Genomic DNA, 21055 nt, shown 5'->3' on the forward strand with positions numbered 1-21055 from the left:
CCGGGGGGGGGAGGGTCTGTCAGCCACCGCCCAATGGCCGCTCCCTCAGCTCCCCCCGCCCCTTCCCCTCCCCGCTCCGCCGCACTCCGCGCCGCATCCAGGCCCGGAGAAGCGCCGCGATTGGTGAGCGGGCGGGCAGCTCCCCGCTCTTATTGGCTGGAAGGTGGGAGGTGGCTCCGCCCCTCCCTTCCACCGCCCTTGGCCACGCCCCCCGCCCCGGGTAGGCTGCGGCGCGGGGGAAGGAGACGCTGCCCTTCCGCGGCCATGGCGCCCGGCGGGGGGAGAGGGCGCCGAGCGGGGCCGCGCAGCCCCCCCCGCCACGGTGAGTGGTGCCGCCCGCGCTCCCTCTCCGGGGACGGTCCCGGTGGGCTGTACCATCGCGGGAAGGGGGGGTGTGTGTGGGGATACGGAGATGGGGACCCCCGAGTAGAACGGGGCCTGGGGGCTCGTAGGGACGCAGCGGGATGCAGAGGGTACGGGAGCCTCCGGGAGGCTCCGGGAGCGGGAGGGTTGGGGATGCCTGAGGCGCGGGTAGAGCTCGGGGGTGGAGGAGGGCGGGAGGCGCGGGGGATGCGCCAGGGGTGCGGGGCATGGGGGTGGCCGGGGGTGCCGAGGGCCCGCGGAGCTCTCCGGTTGCAGAGCTGTGGGGAGGTCCCTGCCTGGCCAAGGGGTTTGACACCCCCGGGGGTCCCGGCACGGGCAGGGCTGTGGTGAGATGCCCGTGATGGAGAGATTTCCCTGGAATTTCACTTCGGGTACCCTTCATCCCGGCATCGTCACCCCCATGGCTGTTTGCTGTGCCCCACATTTCTGGAGCTTTGCTCTCCTCATCTCTGCAGTGCCCAAAAGGTTGTGTTTAACCTTGTGGGGAGAGCCCATCACCCGTGTCTGGTCCCCTGGAGACTCATTCCAAACGTGGTTCCCAGGGGGGGTTGCACCAACCCAGGGTCCTTGGGGACCCCCAGGCTGGCAGGAGCAGCTCTGACACCCACGGTTTGTCTTGTGAGGAGGCAGCAGAGCCCAGCATGGCCACACAGGGGGTAGGAGCTGTGTCCCCTCGGGCCAGCTTGCTGCAAAGGTCAGCATGGCAGAGAGCTGGGACAAAGGGTTTGTAACTTTGTGGCGTTTAAAGGATGAGCATCCCTGGTTTCAGTGCATTCTTCTGTAGCTCTGTCCTTGATGTGAAGGAAGCACCTCCCTCCTCTCCAGCTCCCTGCAAAGCTCTGAGCAAACTCCAGCAGCACTGAAACCTCCTGGGCAAACGCTCTTTGATTGGTCTTTGATGTGCAATAAACTGTAAAAGCAGGGTTTTAACAATGAGAATGTATATTTGGTTATTTGGAATAGTGTTTTGTTTTGCTTTGCTTTGTTTTGTTTTGTTTTGTATGGGGATTGCAAACAGAAGCCCTCCAACCACGTGCAGACAGTTCTGGTGGATGTAGAAATGTCTGGCAGCTCTCAAGCCCAAGAATGTTGTTGCTGTTTGGGAATATTTGCCCCTGTGGTTGGCAGGACAAGCGAAAAAAATGCTGCTGTTGAAGAAGATACTGTGTACTTTCTGCTTGCCTCTCACAGCAGTGCTGTTGCAAGGCACCTGGTGTGTGCTCAGTGGAGTACAAGGAGCTGCAGCTCCCTCCATTCACCTGAATTTTCTCCTCTCCCTGCAGGAGGAGGATTGCTGGATGAAGGCTGAGCCCAGGACTCTGAGCCAGAAGTCAGAGAAAATTTGGATTTCTTTGTGAGCAGCTGACAGCATCCACAAGTGTCCTTCCCCTTTGTGGCTCCTGAGGTGCCGAGATCCTTGTTCAGCCATGGCTTTTAGAAGGACAGAGGGAATGTCCATCATCCAGGCCTTGGCAATGACTGTGGCAGAGATCCCTGTGTTTGTTTACACAACATTTGGGCAGGTACAACATGCAGAAAAGGCTTTTCTGTCAGGTTCCTGTGTTTTTATCTGTAGAGAGAGAAGAGTTTGTGTTAGTTGTGAGGGTCAGAAGCATGATGAGGAGATGCTGGGGGGGGGGATCTGGGCAGTTTGAGGGTTTGAATTGCATGGAGAGTTTGCAGGGGTGGATGATTGTTGTTTAGGGTGGGCTTGGAGCTGGGAAAGAAGAGAGAAAGGCTTCCCACATCCCTCCCTTGCGGAACGCCTGGGCTCAACCTTTCCCTTCTACAGAGACACTAAAAAAAGACTTTTGTGTTTATGATGATTAACACATCTCCCTCTTGTAGTAATGCAACACCCGGGGCCATAAAGCTCAGCTACATCCCAGGGTTTAGGAACTGAGTTTGCATAACCTGCAGAATCTGCTGGGGGCTGTGTGCAGGTTTCTGCAGCGTGTTCTGGAGCTGAGAACGGAGCCCAAATTCCTCAGGTTCTGTCAGAAGGAGGCTCTGCGGTGAACTGCGTAGCAGGGGCTTGTGTGGGTGGGAGGATGGGAATGCTGAGGTGTCTTAGGTTGAAGATTGCTTTAAAAAAAAAAAAAAATATATATATATATAACAAAAAGCGTGGTGGAATTGGCTCTTCATTGTTGCTCTCTTGTATCTTTTGTGTTCAAAGTCTGTCTTCTCTCAGCTGCGGCTCTCCCCAGGCCTCCGTAAGGTGCTGTTTGCCACAGCCCTTGGGACAGTGGCCTTGGCTCTTGCAGCTCATCAGCTGAAGCGTCGGCGTCGTAGGAAGAAGCAGATTGCTCCTGAGAAGTGTGGCTTCAAGGCTGGAGGGATCACAGTGCCCATCTTGCCAACCAGAAGGGTCTCCTCCGTGAAGAAAGGTTGGCTTTGCAGGGAGAAAAAAAACAAAACCAAAAGAAAGGGAAGAACCCCCCAAAAGCTTTTTGTGAGGGAGCAAAAGGGGTGTGCAAGGAGCAATGGGAAGTTCCTGACAAAGCCATTTGTGTAGTGCATTGGTGCAGAATTAAATTAGAAGCCTAGAGTGGAGTGCTGTGAACAGGGGGTTTGCAGGGTAAAGGGAGAGACCCTGAGCTCGAAGCCCTTGTGAGGAAAAAAAAGTGACACTGAGGTCTTCACCAAGGTTTGCAGTTCCTATCTCTCTTCCTACAGAAAGACCCAAAACCCCCCTCTCCCCTTGATGAAGCTCAGGGCACAAAGTGACCTTGTTGTCTATTGATCTGGGTGATGACAATAGGATGCCTGACCCAGGGGTTCTGTGTGCAGCTGAGTCAGTGAGGTTGGGGGGGAGTCTTTCCAGCTCTGCAGTGGCTCCAGGACCATGGGCAGGCAGTTTCTTCACCTGTTTGTATTGCTTTTTGTGGTAGGGCTGACCCAGGTCCTCAGCAAAGCACTTTGGGAAGTAAGTATTTGTTTTGTGAAAGGTGCAAATCATGAAGTATTTTAATAAGAACCAAGGGAGTGATGTCTGTGCTCTGTGTGGCCTGAGGGGAGCTGGAGGAGTTCTTCCTAATGCTTTCCACTTGTGCTTCATCCATAAGCAGTGAACAAATGCTCATTCCTCAGCCTCAGATCCCCACTGGTATCAGTTTTCTTAGTGTCTCAGAGCAAAACAGGAGATCCATGACTCATTTCTAAATATTGGATATTTCTTTATACCCATCTGGGGTCAGACCCGATAGGGTGACTTTCCCCTCTGTATTCACAGCTTCAGCTGGGCCTAAAATCCTGTTTTTGTGTGACTTTTCCAACTGCAGGATACACCAGCAGGAGAGTCCAGAGTCCTGGCAGCAAGAGCAATGACACACTCAGTGGGATTTCCTCCATTGAGCCCAGCAAACATTCCAGTTCCTCCCACAGCCTCGCTTCGGTAAGGACCCCCTTGGCTGGGCTGGGCACCCACAAGATCACCCACTCCTTGGGATTGCACTCACCAATGGATAATGCCAAAGCTGTTGGAGCAGAACAGGTTGCAGCTTAATTGTAGGGTGGGTTCTGATATTAACCTCACAGTTACTGTCTGGAGTTTTCTGCATGAAAGCAGAGCAGCATTCTCCCTGTGGATGAAAACCCCGGGGCACATCCCAACCCTTTTGGCACACGGGGGGCTGTGGGAGGGACTGGTGTGTGGGACATGGTCCTGACTCCTCAGGGCTCTCTGTCACCCCCCTTAAGAAGTGAGGCTGGCTTGTTCTTGGGTTTTGGAGCAGTGGGGAGCTTGTTTGCTTCCCTTCACAGCAAGGGTTTGGGTGGCCCAGCAGCTCCTCCTGTTCTGGGGTGTTCATGGGTTGTTTGGTTAAAAGCAAGTCACCTACCAAAATCTGACAGCTCTGTTTGGGAAACAGTGCAAGTTCTACCCCCTCCAAAGCCAAAAGCAACCTATAAATACAGGTAATTCAGGCTTGACCAGGCAGGAGAAGCTGTCATTGCTTATATCCACCTCTTGCGAGACCAAATGCAGAAGTGCTGGGGAGTGGTTGTGGCTTCAAGACTTGTTTTACATCCCTGTGTGCTGCTGCTGGAGCAGTGGGCAGCACAAATGAACTTCTGTGGTTTTGTGCTCTGCAACTTAATGCAAAACACCCTCTTGGTGTCACCCAGCTGGCCTTGGTGCTTGGTTACCAGTGGCTGGGGCAGGAAGGGGAAAAAAAATCACCCCTTTGAAGGGAGCTGTTGGCCAACAGTGCCCTGTAGCACAGCAGTGCTGTGGTTCTGATTGTCCTGGAAGGTTAAAACATCCCAAAGTGGCCAAAAAAATCTGTGCTGGCCAAAGTGTGTCTCCAGCAGGCGGCAGTGGTGGCACGTGCAGCCCTGCACCAGTATTCCTCTGGGGTAACTGGGATGTGATCCAGCCTCTGTCCCCTTCCAGAATGAGAAGAAGGACACAGCGAGGATGCAAGAAGGATGTAGGGAGGATTAGGTTGGATATTAAGAAAAATTCCTTTACTGAAAGAGTGGTGAGGCATTGGAACAGGCACAGGGAGGTGGTGGAGTTACCATCCCTGGAGGTGTTCAAGAAGCAGTTGGATGTTGCACTTCAGGAGATGGTTTAGTGGTGTGGTAGCTGGATTGCAGTTGGACTGGATGATCTTGGAAGTCTTTTCCAACCTTAATGATTCTGTAATGGGATGTGTCAGTGCAGACCAAGCCATGGCCAGCTCTGGCCTCCCTTCCCCTGCAGGGACTCTATTTAATTCCCCTGTGGCTTCTCCCTTCCCATAGATGCTGTCCAGGTTTTGTGTCACTTAACTCTATTTCTCTCTAGATAAAAAAAAAACTAAAACTTTTCCCACTGCACAGGTGGGGAGATCCACACAGTGAGGGATCTGTCCCTGTACCCCCTTCCTCGTGGGGGAGCTGAGCATCTGTGACTCTCTGCTTGCTGCTTTCATGTTACTTGATGGGAAGGCAGCTCATCCTTCACACAGCTGCAGTTTCTGCCAGTTCTCTGCTTCCTGGGGCTGCTCATTGCCATCTAGTAAGTCAGTCAGCAGCAGTGAGCTACTGATTTGCAGTTCTGGATCTCCAGGTGATTTGTTAATGCTCTGCAGAGATTAATCACTGGAGGCAGGGCAAGAATTCCATCTGTCAGATGATTGGTGTGGCTTTTTTCTAGTATCAGGCTCACATTTGGATATCTTTCTCTGAGCCACATGAAAACACTGGTCACTGACAGTGTTTGAACCCAGCACTTGATTGGGTCAGACTTTAAAAAGACATTTATGCACTGGTGTGAAACTGGAGAAAGCTGACAATGTGCTGTGGGGATCAGATTGCTCAGCCCTCCCAGGGGAAGGTTTGGTTACAAAGAGAAAAGCAAGGATGTCCCTGGTCAAAGTCCCTGGATGTATTTTTGCTGGTAATCTCTTCCTTGGTTTGGACTGTGGTTGCTTCCCCCTCCATTTCCAGTGTTTTTTGTAAGGACAGCTGGGCTGACAGGAGCTTTCTGTCAAAATCCTTGGACTTTTGCAGGGATCACTTTGGAGCTTTCTTGGGCTGCTGCCTCCACCTGTGCTCTCCTGTTAGTGCTCCCATTATGCAGCTCACCATTTCCTAGGGAAGCTTCAGTGGGAATTGGTTGGAAAGGTGTTTCCCACACAACTTTCTTGTGCTCCCAAGATGCTGGGTGAAGCAGAGGAGGACATCTCACTGTGTTTATCCTTCCAGCACTTTGCTGCTCTCAGCAGTTGCCAGCACAGTGTGAACCCAAGCAGCAGAGAGCTGGTAATCCTTGATACCTCCCCAGGCACTGAGGTGGGGAAGCACAAGGGCAAACATGGGGAAGAAAAAGGGTTTCTCATTGCAAAGCAACTGGTGGTGGTGGTTGTCTGGTCTTAACATTAATCCTCAGAGAGAATTAAAGAGGCACCTGGTGTTCTCTGCTCCCTTCCTGCAGATGGTAGCAGTCAACTCCTCAAGTCCAACCCCAGCAGGGATGTGGGAGGCCCAGGCAATGGGGGATGCTGGAGCCATTGGTGATTCCAGTGCAGAAAGCCTCTATGTTCAAGGTAAACAAGCACATGGGTAACACCACCCTGGGAAGGCTGTTATCACTGTGACAGCAAAAAGGAGGTGTAGATTGACAGAGCATCAGCAGCTCAAGCTGACCATGAGCCAGCAGTGTGCCCAGGTAGCCAAGAAGGCCAATGGCATCCTGGGCTGGCTCAGGAACAGCGTGGCCAGCAGGTCCAGGGAAGGGATTCTGCCCCTGTGCTCAGCTCTGGTGAGGCCACAGCTTGAGTCCTGTGTCCAGTTCTGGGCCCCTCGGCTCAGGAAGGAGATTGAGGTGCTGGAGCAGGTCCAGAGAAGAGCAAGGAGGCTGTGAAGGGATCCAGCAGAATTCCTGTGAGGAGAGGCTGAGGGAGCTGGGGGTGTTGAGGCTGGAGAAGAGGAGGCTCAGGGGAGACCTCATCACTCTCTACAACTCCCTGAAAGGAGGTTGGAGCCAGGGGGGGGTTGGGCTCTTTTCCCAGGCAACTCTCAGCAAGACAAGAGGGCAGGGTCTCAAGTTGTGCCAGGGGAGGTTTAGGTTGGAGATGAGAAAGAATTTCTTTCTGGAGAGGGTGATCAGGCATTGGAATGGGCTGCCCAGGGAAGTAGTGGATTCTCTGTGTCTGGAGATATTTCCAAAGAGCCTGGATGTGGCACTGAGTGCCATGGGCTGGGAACCACGGGGGGAGTGGATCAAGGGTTGGACTTGATGATCTCTGAGGTCCCTTCCAACCCAGCCCATTCTATGATTCTATGATTCAATGTGGGGCTCTAGTCAGAGGCTGTCTCCCATTCTCAACTTAAACACAGTCACTTGTTACTTACAGAATTCCCATCTTTTCCTAAGGAAACATATCACTGTTTTCTCAGAGAACAATTTACCCCCAGTGCAGTGTTCTTTGAGTAACTCACTTTGTGTGGGGAACAGTATTTTGGAAGTGGCTGATGTTGCAACCAGTTTGAGGGTGATCACTTTGACTTCTAATCCAAATTAAAATCCAAATCTAAAAGAAAAAGAAACAGAATGCATTTATTCTTTCTTGAGAGGCTTCCATCTTTGCTGAATTGCCTGAGTGAGCAAAGACTTGTGCTGTATGGCTTTGTTCCTGGGTGTCCTGGAACTCTGACAGTCTGGGTTTGGTTGCATTGCCAGGCATGGAGCTGTTTGAGGAGGCTCTGCAGAAGTGGGAGCAAGCACTGACCATCAGGCAAAGGGACAGTGCCAGTACCAGCACCCCTGTGCCCTGGGACAGCAAGAAACAGCAAGACAGCATTTCTGAGAACATCCCAGAGGTAGGACCCCACTTTTCCCTTGCTAAAATGTCAGCCTGGGTGCTGGAAGCAGTAATTAAATGAAGTTAAAATGAAGGGCAGAGTTGGGCCAGACGATTTAAGAGCTGTCTGTATCTCTGGCTTCTTTATGTAATAGGAGTGGGTGTTTTTAATTTCTTTTTAATAAGTCTCACCCCCTCATTCCTCAGCCTTTTTACCCACCCCTCAGCACTGACATGTCAGGCACTGTCATGCAATTCCTCCAGCAGCAGAGGCTCTGGTGGGAAAAGGCTGTAACCAGTGCAGCCCCAGAGAGGAAAAAATTGGTTTTTTTGGCTGGCAGTGTTGTGTCTGTAGCTTTTTAACACACTTAAAAGTGAGGATCTTGATGGTCACTGTGGCTTCCTAGGAAGCTGGGTGGAGAAGCAGAGGCCAGTGTGTATTAATGAGTGTGTATTAATGAGTAAAGTAAGTTGGCAGGAGCTAAATATATGTCCCTGCTCACTGAGATGTGTAAATTGTTCATTCTAGAGCTATAAAACCAATATTTTAGGACAATGCCTTGCTGTCTTGGACTTGAGGACTATGCAGGGAAAACCTCTGATAAGAGGAGATCCAAACTGGAATGTTTTGATGACAACCATGAGGAGCAGCTGTAGCTCAGGACTGTGGAAGGAGCTAAACTCCCAATTCTCTAGGAGTTATTGAGACAAAAAATGTTCCCTCTTATAAACAGGGCCTGGTGTAATAAGTCTGTGGCATATTTATCTTTTGTGCTAGATAATATTTATTCAAGTCAAATCTGGATTCTCCTGTTCTTGTCACTCCTTGGGGAATCCTATAGTATTTCTGAAAATGACTTAAAAATGATTGATCTGTTACCAAAATAAATTTAGTGCTTCTTGTTAATGCTTCTGTCTTCTGGGTGAGATGCTCATGCAGGCACAAGGGTATGAAGGCAAGATGCTGTCTTTGTCTTCCCTCCTTTTTTTTTTCTATCCCCTGTGCTGCCTACAGCAAACTTTGCTCCTGCAAAAGGACTTTTACTCTGTTGTCCAGTTCTGTGTACTCTGTTATATTCAACACAGATTTTCTGATGTGATTCGCTCTTGAAATGAGGCTAAAATCACAGATCAGGAGGATTAAGGGATCTGTAAGTCATTAAAACACCTGTTTTTCTGGATGGCAGTTAAGGTTTTCAAGTTCTTTCTTCCTTTAATAGAAAAACAAAATTGTGAAGCTAAAAAGCCAGAGGGTTTGAACAGACTGTGTAGAAATTTCCCTCCCCTTGATTAGCTGCATTGCAGGATTAATGATTTCTCTCTGTCTCATTTTTTTTTTAATTCATTTAATCTGCAAACTTAATCCCATTTTACTGAAAATTTCCTCCCATATTTGTGCTGTCAATCTGTCTCTGCCCAGCTGGCTAACTAAGGGTGACTTTTATGTATGTTCAAGGAGGAATCCCAGAAAAGAGAGTTTGCTGAGAAGCTGGAGTCCCTTTTGCACAGAGCCTACCACCTCCAGGAAGAGTTTGGGTCTTCACTTCCATCAGACAGCATGCTGCTGGATCTTGGTATGACACCTGCCTTAGAAATGCAGTATAATGCCAGGTTCCTGCCTGGTTTTATGGCTTTTCTGTAAGCTAGGCAATAAGATAGTAACCAAGTGCTGTTTGAAGGGGTGGGATAGAGAGCACAAGCTAAGAGGAATGATATTCTGTGAACTCCCAACACATGCAGCTGCTTCTTCTCCTCCAGAGAGGACTTTGATGCTTCCACTGGCGGATGGGTCGCTGCGGCTTCGGACGGATGATGAGGACAGCTCAGCTTCTGAGGATTCCTTCTTCTCTGCAGCAGAGGTGACTTTTAAGTTTTAGCTGTGTGTCACAGTCCAGCTGCTTGGAGGGGAGCCACAAAGGCAGTGGAAACAAACACATCTTGGAAGAGCAAGGTGGTTAAACATGGAGCAGCAGCCCCAAGCTGGGAGGTTCATGATGGGTGTTAGGAAAAACTTCTTAATTAGGGGTATGGTGCTGCCCTTACCAGCTAGCACTTCCATGTCATCTTCCTATCCACTGTGGAAAACATGCCACAACAGCTAGGGAAGTACTGCTAATCAAATGTAAATTTTAGGGGATATTGAGCTGTGTCAGAGATGAGCCAGCTGTGAAAATGGTGGGAGAAGAAAAAATCTTATCAGTGCCAATTATGTCATGCAAATTTGCTAGCTGCAGAAGGCACATCTTCTGTGTGGTCTTTGAGTATTTGCAAATATTTAACAAGGCTGTTTTGTTCTTCCTGTGTCTCTTGCCACCTCTGCAGCTCTTTGACTCCCTCCACTTTGAGGAAATACCATTCCCCCTCTCTAAGCCGGTAGCAGCGTACGAAGAAGCTCTGCAGCTGGTGAAAGAAGGGAAAGTTGCCTGTAGGACACTGAGGTGAAGTGCCAGCTGGAGCTGTGGGACTTTGTCTTTGACTATATATTGTCTGGAGGTTCCTTTGAGCAGTGTTGACACATCACTTGCCTTCCAGCAGCCCTGGAAGCAGAATAACCCTTTGGGGTTGGAAACTCTCAGCATCCGTCTCGCTGGATCCAACTTCCCAGGGAACTAGCCCTAGATTTTAAGACATGCATATTAAAGGAGGGGTAATTGTCCCAGGGAATTAGTCATGGGAAATGGGACTGTTCTGGCATAGTCTTGTGCTGTAAACAGCCTTTGCAGAGGTGCTGTAAGAAGGAATGCAGTTGTTACTTTCTCCTAGGCACAGACTGGGAATTTCTGGGAATTTGTTTTTTAAGGAACTGTAGTTGGTAGGAGCACAGACATCAGCAGAGCTGAAATTTATGCAGTCCTTTCCTTTTCCCTCTAGGACAGAACTCCTTGGCTGCTACAGTGACCAGGATTTCCTTGCAAAGCTGCACTGTGTCAGGCAGGCCTTCCAGGTGAGGACAGGTTGAGGCTCTCAGGTTTCTCCTCCACCAGCCCAGGTGTGAAACCTTTGCTTCTCTAGAGCAAGTAAAAGCAGCAGCCCAACTTCCCCCTGCTTAACTTCCCTGTGCCCAGCTGGGACAGTGGTTATGTGGCCACTGATGCTGGTTTAGTTCTGGGAAGTTCAAGTTAGGGAATCTGGGAGCTGCCCAGAAGCTGGGACTCACACAAGAGCTGGAGCTGGGCTGGAGTCAGACCTGTGAGGTTTCCTTCTTACCATAATCCTCTTCTTGGCAATGTATCTCTGGGGTCTGAACTGCAGATTTTGTGCCCTGGCCCTGCTGCCAGCCACTCTCTGGCTCCTGTGCTTCCATTCTTGCTGCTTCCAGTCTTTCAGCCTAATTTTAAATTTGCTTCCTGGAGAGGGCAGTTGTGTTTTCTAGACTTCAGCTTATTAAAGGTTTATGATAGTGGTGTATGCAGCATTCTGCTGCTTTTTGTACTGTCCTGTTTTTCTCCCAGATCAGAATCTGTGTGGGTGTAGCCACTCACAGGAGACTTCTTGTGTTCCCTTTGCAGGAGCTGCTGGAGGACGAGAGCAATCAGCTATTTTTTGGAGAAGTTGGGAAGCAAATGGTGATAGGACTCATGACAAAAGCTGAAAAGGTAAGGAGTGGCTCTGTGCACCTCCTGTCCACAGCCTGATGCTGTGCCTGGAGCAAACAGAGGGTACAGGCTGTGCATCAGCATTGGCATCATCTTGAGAAACACAGGAAAGGGAAAAGATAATCAAACTTTTGCATCAACAGTGTTCCAGTTCTCTGATCACTGGCTTACTCACTGCTCATCCCCTGTACAGGGAAATTGTCTCTTGCCCAGTATTAGTCTCTTAGGTGGCTCAGTTTGTGTACAGGTGTCTCTAGCTTGAGGATGTGTCTGTTCCTTGAATAAAGTGGAGCAAAGTAGGAGCTCTGAGTCACACAGCTGAGCCTGGGACCATCCATGCCTCCCAGAAAGAAATTCTTTCTGGACAGAGTGTTAAAAACTGCACCCAGTCACATGCACTGATATTGCTGTTATCTCAAAACAGAGTAGTCAGACTTTGGTGGAAGGTGTCTGCAGCTGTTGTATCTTCTGAAGTGTTTTGTTTCTCTGCTCTCCCAGAATCCCAAAGCTTTTCTGGAAAGCTACGAGGAGATGCTGCGTTATGCACTGAAGCAAGAGACCTGGCCAACTACTCAGCTGGAGCTGGAAGGAAGAGGGGTTGGTAAAGACATTATCTCTAGACAGTTGCAAAGGAGTTGGAAATTAATGGTTATGCAGGAACAGTCCAGGAGTGACAGAACTGCTGCTGAAATACACATAATTCAGCTTCTTACTTTTTGTTGCTTCAAACCAAGAGCATAAATTTCATCTCTCTCTTTTTTTTTTTTCTTTTTTTTTTTTTTTAAGAGCTCTTCCCTTTACAGACCGTTCTGCTCTCTCTGACAGGTGGTGTGCATGAGTTTCTTTGATATTGTGCTGGACTTCATCCTCATGGATGCTTTTGAGGATCTGGAGAACCCCCCCTCCTCGGTGCTGGCTGTGCTGCGCAACCGCTGGCTGTCTGACAGCTTCAAGGAGACGGTGGGTGAAAGGGGGGAGTCCTCGTGCTGAAGTGTGAGATTGCAGTGCTAAGGCTAGGAAAAAGTGTAACCTCAGCTGTCCTGGCCAAGCTGTATTTTTCTCTTTAGAAATACCATGCTTTCCTGAAGCTCTAAACAGCAATCTTCTGGTACTTGTAAATTGTCTGTAGGAAATGCTTGTTGCTTATTTTGAAAGCAGGTGGTTAATTGCAACAGGCTAGAGAGCAGCCTTGATCAGCAGCATCATGGAGGTATTAAAATATGAAAGCACATTTTCATGAATGAGAATGAGAGGATCAAAACACAAGAGAAAAACAACTGTTTGTTTTTTTTTCTGCACCCAGCCATTCACTCTGGTGATACCTCAGCAGACACTGAGGCTCAAATGGTGACACTTTCCTCTAGTCCTGGCCTCTAGCTACTCATAGCTTTACTTTCATCAGCTGAGATGGTTGGAGGGTGCCTTTTAACCACTGCTTACAGTGTATTTTCTGGGGTGCTTGACAACTCTGTCAGATCATATTAGCAATCTTCTAAACCACTTCGGCTTCTCTCGAATGGATTTGTAGTGGCTAAATCTGCTTCCAGTTCACCTTGATTTTGTCACTGATTTTACAGTTGTTGGCACAACAGGGACACTGCTTTGATGTTTTGATGGCAATGTGTTGGTACTTTTTTGAAAATAATCCCTGTAACTGATTGTCTCTCTCCATTAATTGTAGGCTCTAGCAACTGCCTGCTGGTCAGTTCTGAAAGCAAAAAGGAGGCTTCTGATGGTGAGCAAAAATAATTAAAAGGGAAAGAATCTAATGTGTTTGAAGCTGAAGATAACACCCAGCTCTTGACAAAATACAAAATCAGAGTGGTGTAAGACTGAACTAACAGCATTCTTTGTGATGCTTTAGAGCATCAGGGTTCTGCCATCACTGCACTGTTGATTTGTTTCCCCTAAATCTCTGGCTTTCTGAAGTATCACAGCAGATGAGTTCATGGGGAACAGGAAGCCACAACTTCACAGCCCCAGTTTTGCCACAGGGTCTGTGGACTTTGGCAAGTTTTCAGCTTCTATCCCACAGGCAGCTGGTACCATTGGGTTTGCATTGTGAGGAGGTACAAAGAGAAGTGAGAGCACTGGAAGATGTATTGGTGCTGTCATGATCTGTCTTGGATATTTCCATGCCTTTGCCTGGCTTGGTCCAGTGATTATAAGCAGAGTCTATAAAGACTGCCTGATGGTTGCTTTTAATTTCCTTTTATTTATTTTCCTCCTGAAATAGTAGTGTAGAAACACAAAGATAAAGCTCTTGTCATCCTGCAAGGGATCTGAAAGATAAATACAATTCTGAAGGAAGAGATGCTCTTCAGTAGCTCTGAAGCACTCTGAAGCACAGTTCTTTCTGGCAGGGAATTCACTGATACAGAATAAGCTGCAAAATCTGTCTGAGAACCAAGCCCAACCTGTTCTTCCCTTCCCCATGGCAGGTACCAGATGGCTTTATCTCTCATTTCTACTCCGTATCGGAGCATGTCAGTCCTGTTCTAGCCTTTGGTTTTCTGGGGCCCAAGCAGCAGCTGTCAGAAGTCTGCAGTTTCTTCAAGGTAAGATGGCTTTTCTGTACCCAATCTGTGTGGGACTTCTGCTGTCTTCTGTTTTAAAGCTGCAGATGTGTGCTTTTGGTGCCTGATGTGGCATTAAGAAACTTGGCTCTGTACACAAGCCTTTGAAAAATCACTATTTCTGGAGATACAGATTGCCAAATTCAGATTGATAAGAATTCCCAGCACAATTTGCCACAGCTGATAGCAAATCTGATGAGATCAATTCATTCCATCAGTATTGGAAAAGATTATAGGTGCATATGCTGAAAGAACACCTTGTCTAAGAGCACATGGGATCTTACAAGCTAAGTATTTGGTCTTAAAGCCTAAATCCTCTTGTTCTTGTAGATAATATTGTGAGAGGCTGTGTTGTGTTCATGAAATGCTTGCATGGATATTGCAGTGGGTATCAGCATTGCTTCTCTGACTTAAGGAGCTCTGCTGTCCTGCTTCATGAGGGGATTTAGCCACAAAAATCACACCCAGCCTGAAGCAGATCTTTCAGATCTTTGCTTGGATGGCAGATGCTCAACATTTTTTCGGAGCTTCTCCGCTTGCCGCAGTCCAGGCAGGTGGTGTTGGCAGGTGGGGAGAATCAGAGAATCATAGAATTGGCTGGGTTGGAAGGGACCTCAGAGATCATTGAGTCCAACCCTTGATCCACTCCCGCTGCAGTTCCCAGCCCATGGCACTCAGTGCCACATCCAGGCTCTTTTTAAATCTCTCCAGACATGGAGAATCCACTACTTCCCTGGGCAGCCCATTCCAATGCCTGATCACCCTCTCCAGAAAGAAATTCTTTCTAATCTCCATCCTAAACCTCCCCTGGCACAACTTGAGACCCTGCCCTCTTGTCTTGCTGAGAGTTGCCTGGGAAAAGAGCCCAACCCCCCCCTGGCTCCAACCTCCTTTCAGGGAGTTGTAGAGAGTGATGAGGTCTCCCCTGAGCCTCCTCTTCTCCAGCCTGAACACCCCCAGCTCCCTCAGCCTCTCCTCATAGGGTCTGTGCTCGAGTCCCTTCACCAGCCCAGTTGCCTCCTTTGGACCTGCTCCAGGACCTCGATATCCTTCCTAAACTGAGGGGCCCAGAACTGGACACAGGACTCGAGGTACTTAAGGAAGTCCCTCTAAACCTTCCTCTGTTTTTTGCAGCACCAGATAGTGCAGTACCTGAAGGACATGTTTGATTTGGACAACGTGAGGTACACAACAGTGCAGTCACTGGCAGAAGACATCCTGCAGCTCTCACGGCGCCGCAGCGAGATCCTCCTGGGCTATCTGGGCACTGAGACTTCCCCGGAGATGAATGGCACAGTTCCTGGGGAAAATGAGCCACTGAAGGAGCTCATCTGAGTCAGTCGGGGGAGGAAAACAGTTTTGTACAAGGACCTTCCTTCTCCCTGAGATGGATAAAATGACCTGCGAGTTGAAGTGGTGGCAGCAAGACTGTCTCAGCACACAGCAACCTGGTGGGACCATCTGCTTTTTAGAGCCAGTAGTGTTTGCTGGGATGGATCCAGGACCACTTGCCAGCTTATGGTTTGAGTTTCTTCTTTGTTCCACCTTCCTGTTCTTTTTATTACTGTTATTTTTAATGTGTCATAAACCACAAACTGCCTGGGCCCAGTTTTTTGCTCTTGAATAGGGCAACATATGTACCACTTTTGTCTGTGTGTTTTCTGGGAGATAATCCCTGATGTTTATGATTGTGTGTGGGAGCAAGAATATCACTGGTAAATTCTCCACTTGACCCTTAGCTTCCCCAGGAGGCTTTGTTTGCTTTGGGATTTTTATTACTGTTCTCTGCTGTGTTTCTGCAGACATTACTGCTGATTTTTACCTTAAGTGTTTTAACACCTGCAATGTAACTAGCAAAGATTTCTTTCCTAGGAAGGAAGAAATACTTCTAGAAAGCACTGAAGTAAAATGCAGGCTTCTCTAATGAGTCTGAAGCTCTATGGAAATTGGTCTGGTCCCTGATGCTGCTCTTTGCAGGCCAGATGATGGGCTCTGTGCCATGGTCATTGCTTAGGACATTGCTGAGGTCTGTGTTTGCCCCTAAGGCAAGTTAGTGGGAGGAAGGGAGGGTTTTGCATCCTGCTTGTGCATGCACAAAGTCTTTACCACCCATCAAAGTGCCTTGCTTGATTTCAGAATGAGCAAGCATCAATCTTTGCTGGGTAGGAGGTGTGGGGTGTGCCCATAGAAAGAGGGAAGCAGAATAGGGTGGTGCCTGTTCCTATTCTGCACAAGGCAGTGGGAGGTGGAGGTGTTGGATGTGGTGTCCAAAAGGGATTCTGTGTGCAAATAACTCTGGGATCATGCTGCTAGGGAGGAAATGGTCCTTTATAGTCTAGGAAATGTGGTGTAAGTTTTAGGTGTGGATCCAGTGCATGTGTGTGCATGATTTGGGCTCTTCTCAGGTGGTCAGAAGTTGACTGCAGAGCCAGCACCTGAATCCTGACTGCTGTGGGGCACGGATAAGCTGGATGTAGGGAAGCAGCAGTGGAGCAAGCTGGGCTTGAGGCAGTCCTGAGGTTTGTGGTGGTTTGCTGAGTCCTCTGTGAGTCCATCTGAGGGCCACAGAGGAGGGTTGAGGGGCCAGCTTGTGTTTTGTTCTGTTTCAGTCCACTAATAAGTTCTAGCCTCAGACTGAGATGAAAAAGGAGAGCAAAGTAATAACAAAACCATGGGATTTGGTATTTTGGTTTTGTTGTTTTTTTTTTTTCTCCAGACCAAGTAGTTATCCCTTGTGTTGGTTCCAGATTAAAGGACTTAAGTCTTACCTAGCCATATCTAGTCTTACTCTAGCAAGGGGAGGAAAAAAATAAATAAAAAAGACAATCTGGAGCTTCTGTACGAGTGCAAAGTCAGCAGAAGGGCTTGGGGAAACAAGTGTCTTCTTTCTTTCTCTTCAGCTATCTGATGGTTCTGGTGGTGAAAACAAGAAGGAAGAGAGCAGAGAAAAAGTAAAAAGGAGGATGTGGATGTAAAAGGAGCAGTTAAATGCTCCTGAGATGGTTGGAAGAGGGTGAGTGTAGAGCACATAACATCTGTTGCTGTGTCAGTTCATCAGACTGATCCTGAAGAGCCCATTAATGCACTGAGCACACGAGAGCTGAGGGAGAAGTGAGGAGCAGCTGAGCCCAGAGAGGCTGAAATGAAATAAAACTGTTGGGATTTAAGAGACAGCAATTGAAACTGGGGAAGGTTTCTGAGTTGTCTTGCTTCTGGCTGCATGCAGGAAGAGAGGGAACAGGGTGTTTTATTAGCATGACACATCTGCTATAGGTAAAGTGTGATCCAAAAGTGTGTTAGGTTCTGAAAGCAAGTTACTTTGCCAAAAATATGTGTTTATAGTGTTTTGTGCTCTTGTATGGCTGATTTAGAAGGAAGAGTAACTTTGTATAGTGGTTAAAAAGATGCTAAAATGTAAAGCTTGATAAGGTGGGGTGTAATTTTAAACAATCACTGCTGTTAATTTCTCAGTTTTAGAGTTATTTTATGTGTATTTATTTACTCCTTTGAGTGTCTTCTGGCCTCAGTGTTTGTGTACAGACAGCAACACTGGCCACTAGGTTTGGTCTTTCACATCCTTCTGGGGAGGCTAAAAGTCCCCACGAAGCAAACACTGACTTGCACTGTGGCATTTTAAACGAAGAAACTGTAAATTCCTAATCAGCTGAATGGCAGAGAGACAGTTTTATTACAACTTGCTGCTTTTCCTCAGCCTTTAGTGCAAACAGGGCATCCCAGTGGGAATAAAGAGGGATCATCCCCAAGAACATCTGCAGCTTCTTGAGGGCTGAGTTCTCCCCCTCCACCTCCCAATGCTCCCTTGCTCCTGCACAAGCCAAGAATGTCTGCTGAGATAAACTGATTTTTCTCTTTATTGGGGAGGATATTAAGCTTCTCTACATTCCCCCCCCCCCCCCATTCCATAGCTGCTCTTTCTCCCTCCCCAACCCCAGCATAACTGGAGAGGAAAGGCAAAAGGTGTTTTCTGAAGGGAAGTGTTAAGATCAGGGGGTCCAGAGGAGTTTTCTGGGTCAGAAGCTCTCTCTGACCCCCAAGGGGTGGTGGCCAGTGACCTGCTGTGTTCAGCTCCTTTGGCTGCAACCCCTGATCCCATCCCTACAGGGTTTGGCTGGATTGGCAGCCACCTCAGGCTCATCTGTTTTGCAGGGAAGAGAAAAAGGTTATGACAGAAAAACTGCCTGCCCTCTGGCTTTGTTAAGAGCTCACTAGAAACTCCTCCTTTCCCCCCAGCATTTTGTGTTTAGCAAAGGAAATTCTGCACTATTAGAAGCAGATGAGGTGTGTGTTCTGGTAGGATCCCTAGAGAGAAGAAATTTGCCTTTTTTAATAATGAACCCTTATTCTCAAGGGGTTAAACCATTCTGGGCTGTCACTTGCAAGATTTTAACACTGATGGGGATTTAGGGTGGCTTAGCAGCTGTGAAATAAAATCCTTCAACAGTTACTGATGCTTACACAGAATTTTCAATATGCATGACTTTTTTTTTTTAATGTTTATGTGAAGGTTGTAGCAATTTTCACCAGGAGGGACTCAGAACTGCAGTATGCACATAGAGGCAGCACCAAATGGCTCTGGGAGGGTCTTGGTGATCTAAAAAGAGCAAATGTATTAATTTAAAAAGTGTGGGGAAAAATCTGCTTTGTTGTATCTAGGAGATCAGTGAGGGTTTGAAGAGCATGACTTGTGCTGTCTCATACAAGGAGGTGGGAAAGCAGGATTTTATTTACCCCTCTCCTGTAGAACATTCCTCTGCCATATCTGAAGCTAATGAATGTAAACTTGTGCCTGTTTTTTTCTTGATTTCCTAAAGGTGTAAAAAATCTGTTTGTGTTCTGCTCCTTTCTTTTTCTTTGCAGCTATTTTTTTATGATTTATTTTTTTTAACACCTTTAATCTTAGGATCTGGGCATTGCAAGTCAAATAAAACTTTCCTCCATTATTGTGGTTTTGTTTCTAAACTTAATGGCAAAGCTTGCTAGAAACTCAAGTGTTTGGTTTCTGATTTAGGTGACAGTTGTGGTGACAACTCTGGCACTAGAGTGATGGTGTAAAAAACAAGGTTTGCTCTTGCTTAGAGTCAAAATTAAAAACTTGGAGCAAGTAAACTTAAGGGGTTTGTTGGCATGGGGAATTGTCCTGGTTCTGCTGAAGACAAGTCCATAGATTAAGCAGGCTCTAAAATAAACATCACAATGCCTGGCACTGGGAGCAGTGGTTGAAAACTGTGAGGTTTCATTTTCCAGATTTTTCTTTTTCCGTGGTGGTTTGGTTGTGTTTGGGTGTGGTGTGGGTTGGGCTTGCAGCCTGGGGTGAAGTGGCAACAGAAATCCCAGTCAGGAGGAGAAGCTCTTAAAAAATTGTCCAAGTTCTTTAAGCATATTTCTCTGCCTCCCAACAGATGAAACAAACCCAGGGGAAAGGCTCTTGTTGCTGTGTGTTGCTATCAGAGATGCCCATCTGCTGAGCAGTGTGGGGAAACTCTTCTCCTTCTTCTGAAGCAATTTAAATAATTCCATTTTCAAATGATACAGAAACCAGACTGAGCCAGACAGGTTCTTTGCTTCCTCAGTGATGAAGGTTTCAGCCACACGCTTAAAAAGAAACAATAAAAAAAAAAGCCTCAATGAGCATTAATGCAAAACCTGCCATGAACTGTGATGTATGCAGATGAAATGTTCAGGAAGAGGAAAATCTGATGTCTCATGCCACACCCTGAAAGAGTTAAAAGGAGTTTGTCTCTGTTTCCATGGTGTCAGACTGTATACTCATTGCAGCTCCAGTGCTGAAGGAGCAGAGCAAAGGCTGCTCTGTGTATTGACACTTTCTTCTCCTCTTCAGGAAGGAGTGGGTGAATACAGCAATGAAGCCCACAATTTTCAGTGCTTGTCATGGTACACAGATCAGGTGTAATCCACTCTGCCAGCAGAACTCTATATTCAATAGCTTGGAAAAGGAGGAGATTTATTTAACTTGAATAATGAAAGCAATATATCACTCATGCTACCTTGTAGCAGCCTGCTGCAAGGAACTGAACTTCTGCAATAAATATTTGCTCTTTCTTTCCAAATAGTCAAGACTTTAATGCTATTTTTCACCTTGAAATAGCAGGAAGAGTGGCAGCTTTGAAGGGGCTGGTGGAATTAATGGGGCATAATCATAGCTGCTACCTGAAAACAGGTTTGTGGCTGCAGGAAAGGAATATCCCTGTTTGAAATCTTACTTTAAGGTCAGTGTGTTAAGGGATTGGAGCCCTTGTGCTTTCCTGTCAGACAAAAACCAAAGTTAACTCCTTGCCTGTGTTTATCACTTCTCGAGCTGCTCTGGATTTCTTTTTCTCTGAGTTTTATTTACTTTGAAAATGAATTAACTCTGATGGTTTGGTCTGAAGTGGTGTGCTTGCCTTCTACAAGCTTTTCTGTGGAGTTCTGCTCACACCTCCCTGTTCTGAAGGGCTGCTCTTTGTGTTCTGCTTTTTTTCCTCAGGCCAGCACCATTCTCTAGGAATATCCATTTCGGTTTGGTCTTCAAAGGGGCTGATTTCAGTAGCTGGAGGTATTCAGGGAGGCAAAAAAAAAAAAGGTATTACCTGGAGCAGGTGTTTCCTGGGCTCCAGAACACCATTTAAGTTATGTGCAGAGAATCAGCAGCAGTTCCCTGGTCTCCCTTGAGACTCTGCAAGGACTTTATGTCAGGATTTATTTTCATGTGCATGTTCACACAGGAGCTGCTGATCCTTTACAGAGCTGTGGCTGTAAGAGCCCGGATTTCTCATCGTGGTATTTTTTAAAAGAATAATAAAAAGACCCCACAGTTTTAACAACGTTCAGCCCCTCATCACTGCTGTGGCAAGCAGGAACGTGTCAGTGATATGGAATTATAACATAAAACGCTCCTGTTTGTGGTAAGATCCGTAATAACACAATTTATCAAATGAAAGGCTCCCTTTTTAAAACCAAACCAAACCACTTTGCACCTCGGGAAAGGCTGAGAGGGACGGGGAGCGGCTTTGGGGCCAGAGGAGGAGGAGGAGGAGGAGGAGGAGGAGGAGGAGGAGGCAGCCCCAGGCTCTGCCTCCCAGCAGCTGCAGGAGCCCATGGGGAGGGTGAGGAGGAGTCCTGCCCTGGGCACTGCTTGGTCTGGTCCGGTCCGGTTCTGTTCGGTCCGGTTCCGTTCGGTCCAGTTCGG

General features: G+C 47.7%; 1 protein-coding gene across 4 annotated transcripts; it reads left to right on the forward strand.

The window, feature by feature from the left end:
- Window positions 1-195: 195 nt before the first annotated feature.
- Window positions 196-18809, forward strand: MIGA2 (mitoguardin 2). 4 transcript variants are annotated; one of them, XM_030461270.1, is made up of 16 exons: window positions 196-322; window positions 1668-1907; window positions 2564-2774; window positions 3669-3781; window positions 6308-6419; window positions 7556-7695; window positions 9133-9250; window positions 9435-9535; window positions 9999-10114; window positions 10548-10620; window positions 11186-11272; window positions 11771-11869; window positions 12098-12232; window positions 12954-13007; window positions 13714-13830; window positions 14983-18809. In XM_030461270.1, the coding sequence occupies exons 2-16, from the start codon at window positions 1812-1814 to the stop codon at window positions 15181-15183; spliced, it is 1773 nt and encodes a 590-aa protein (XP_030317130.1). In that variant the 5' UTR covers window positions 196-322; window positions 1668-1811; the 3' UTR covers window positions 15184-18809. The 4 variants fall into 4 exon arrangements, with proteins under 4 accessions (XP_030317130.1, XP_030317131.1, XP_030317133.1 ...); XM_030461271.1 differs by having other exon boundaries at window positions 220-322; window positions 9136-9250; XM_030461273.1 differs by lacking the exon at window positions 14983-18809 and adding an exon at window positions 14264-14408 and having other exon boundaries at window positions 220-322.
- Window positions 18810-21055: the final 2246 nt, after the last annotated feature.

This window comes from Calypte anna, chromosome 17 (genome assembly GCF_003957555.1).
Source record: "Calypte anna isolate BGI_N300 chromosome 17, bCalAnn1_v1.p, whole genome shotgun sequence".
In the NCBI taxonomy this organism is placed as follows: Eukaryota; Metazoa; Chordata; class Aves; order Apodiformes; family Trochilidae; genus Calypte; species Calypte anna.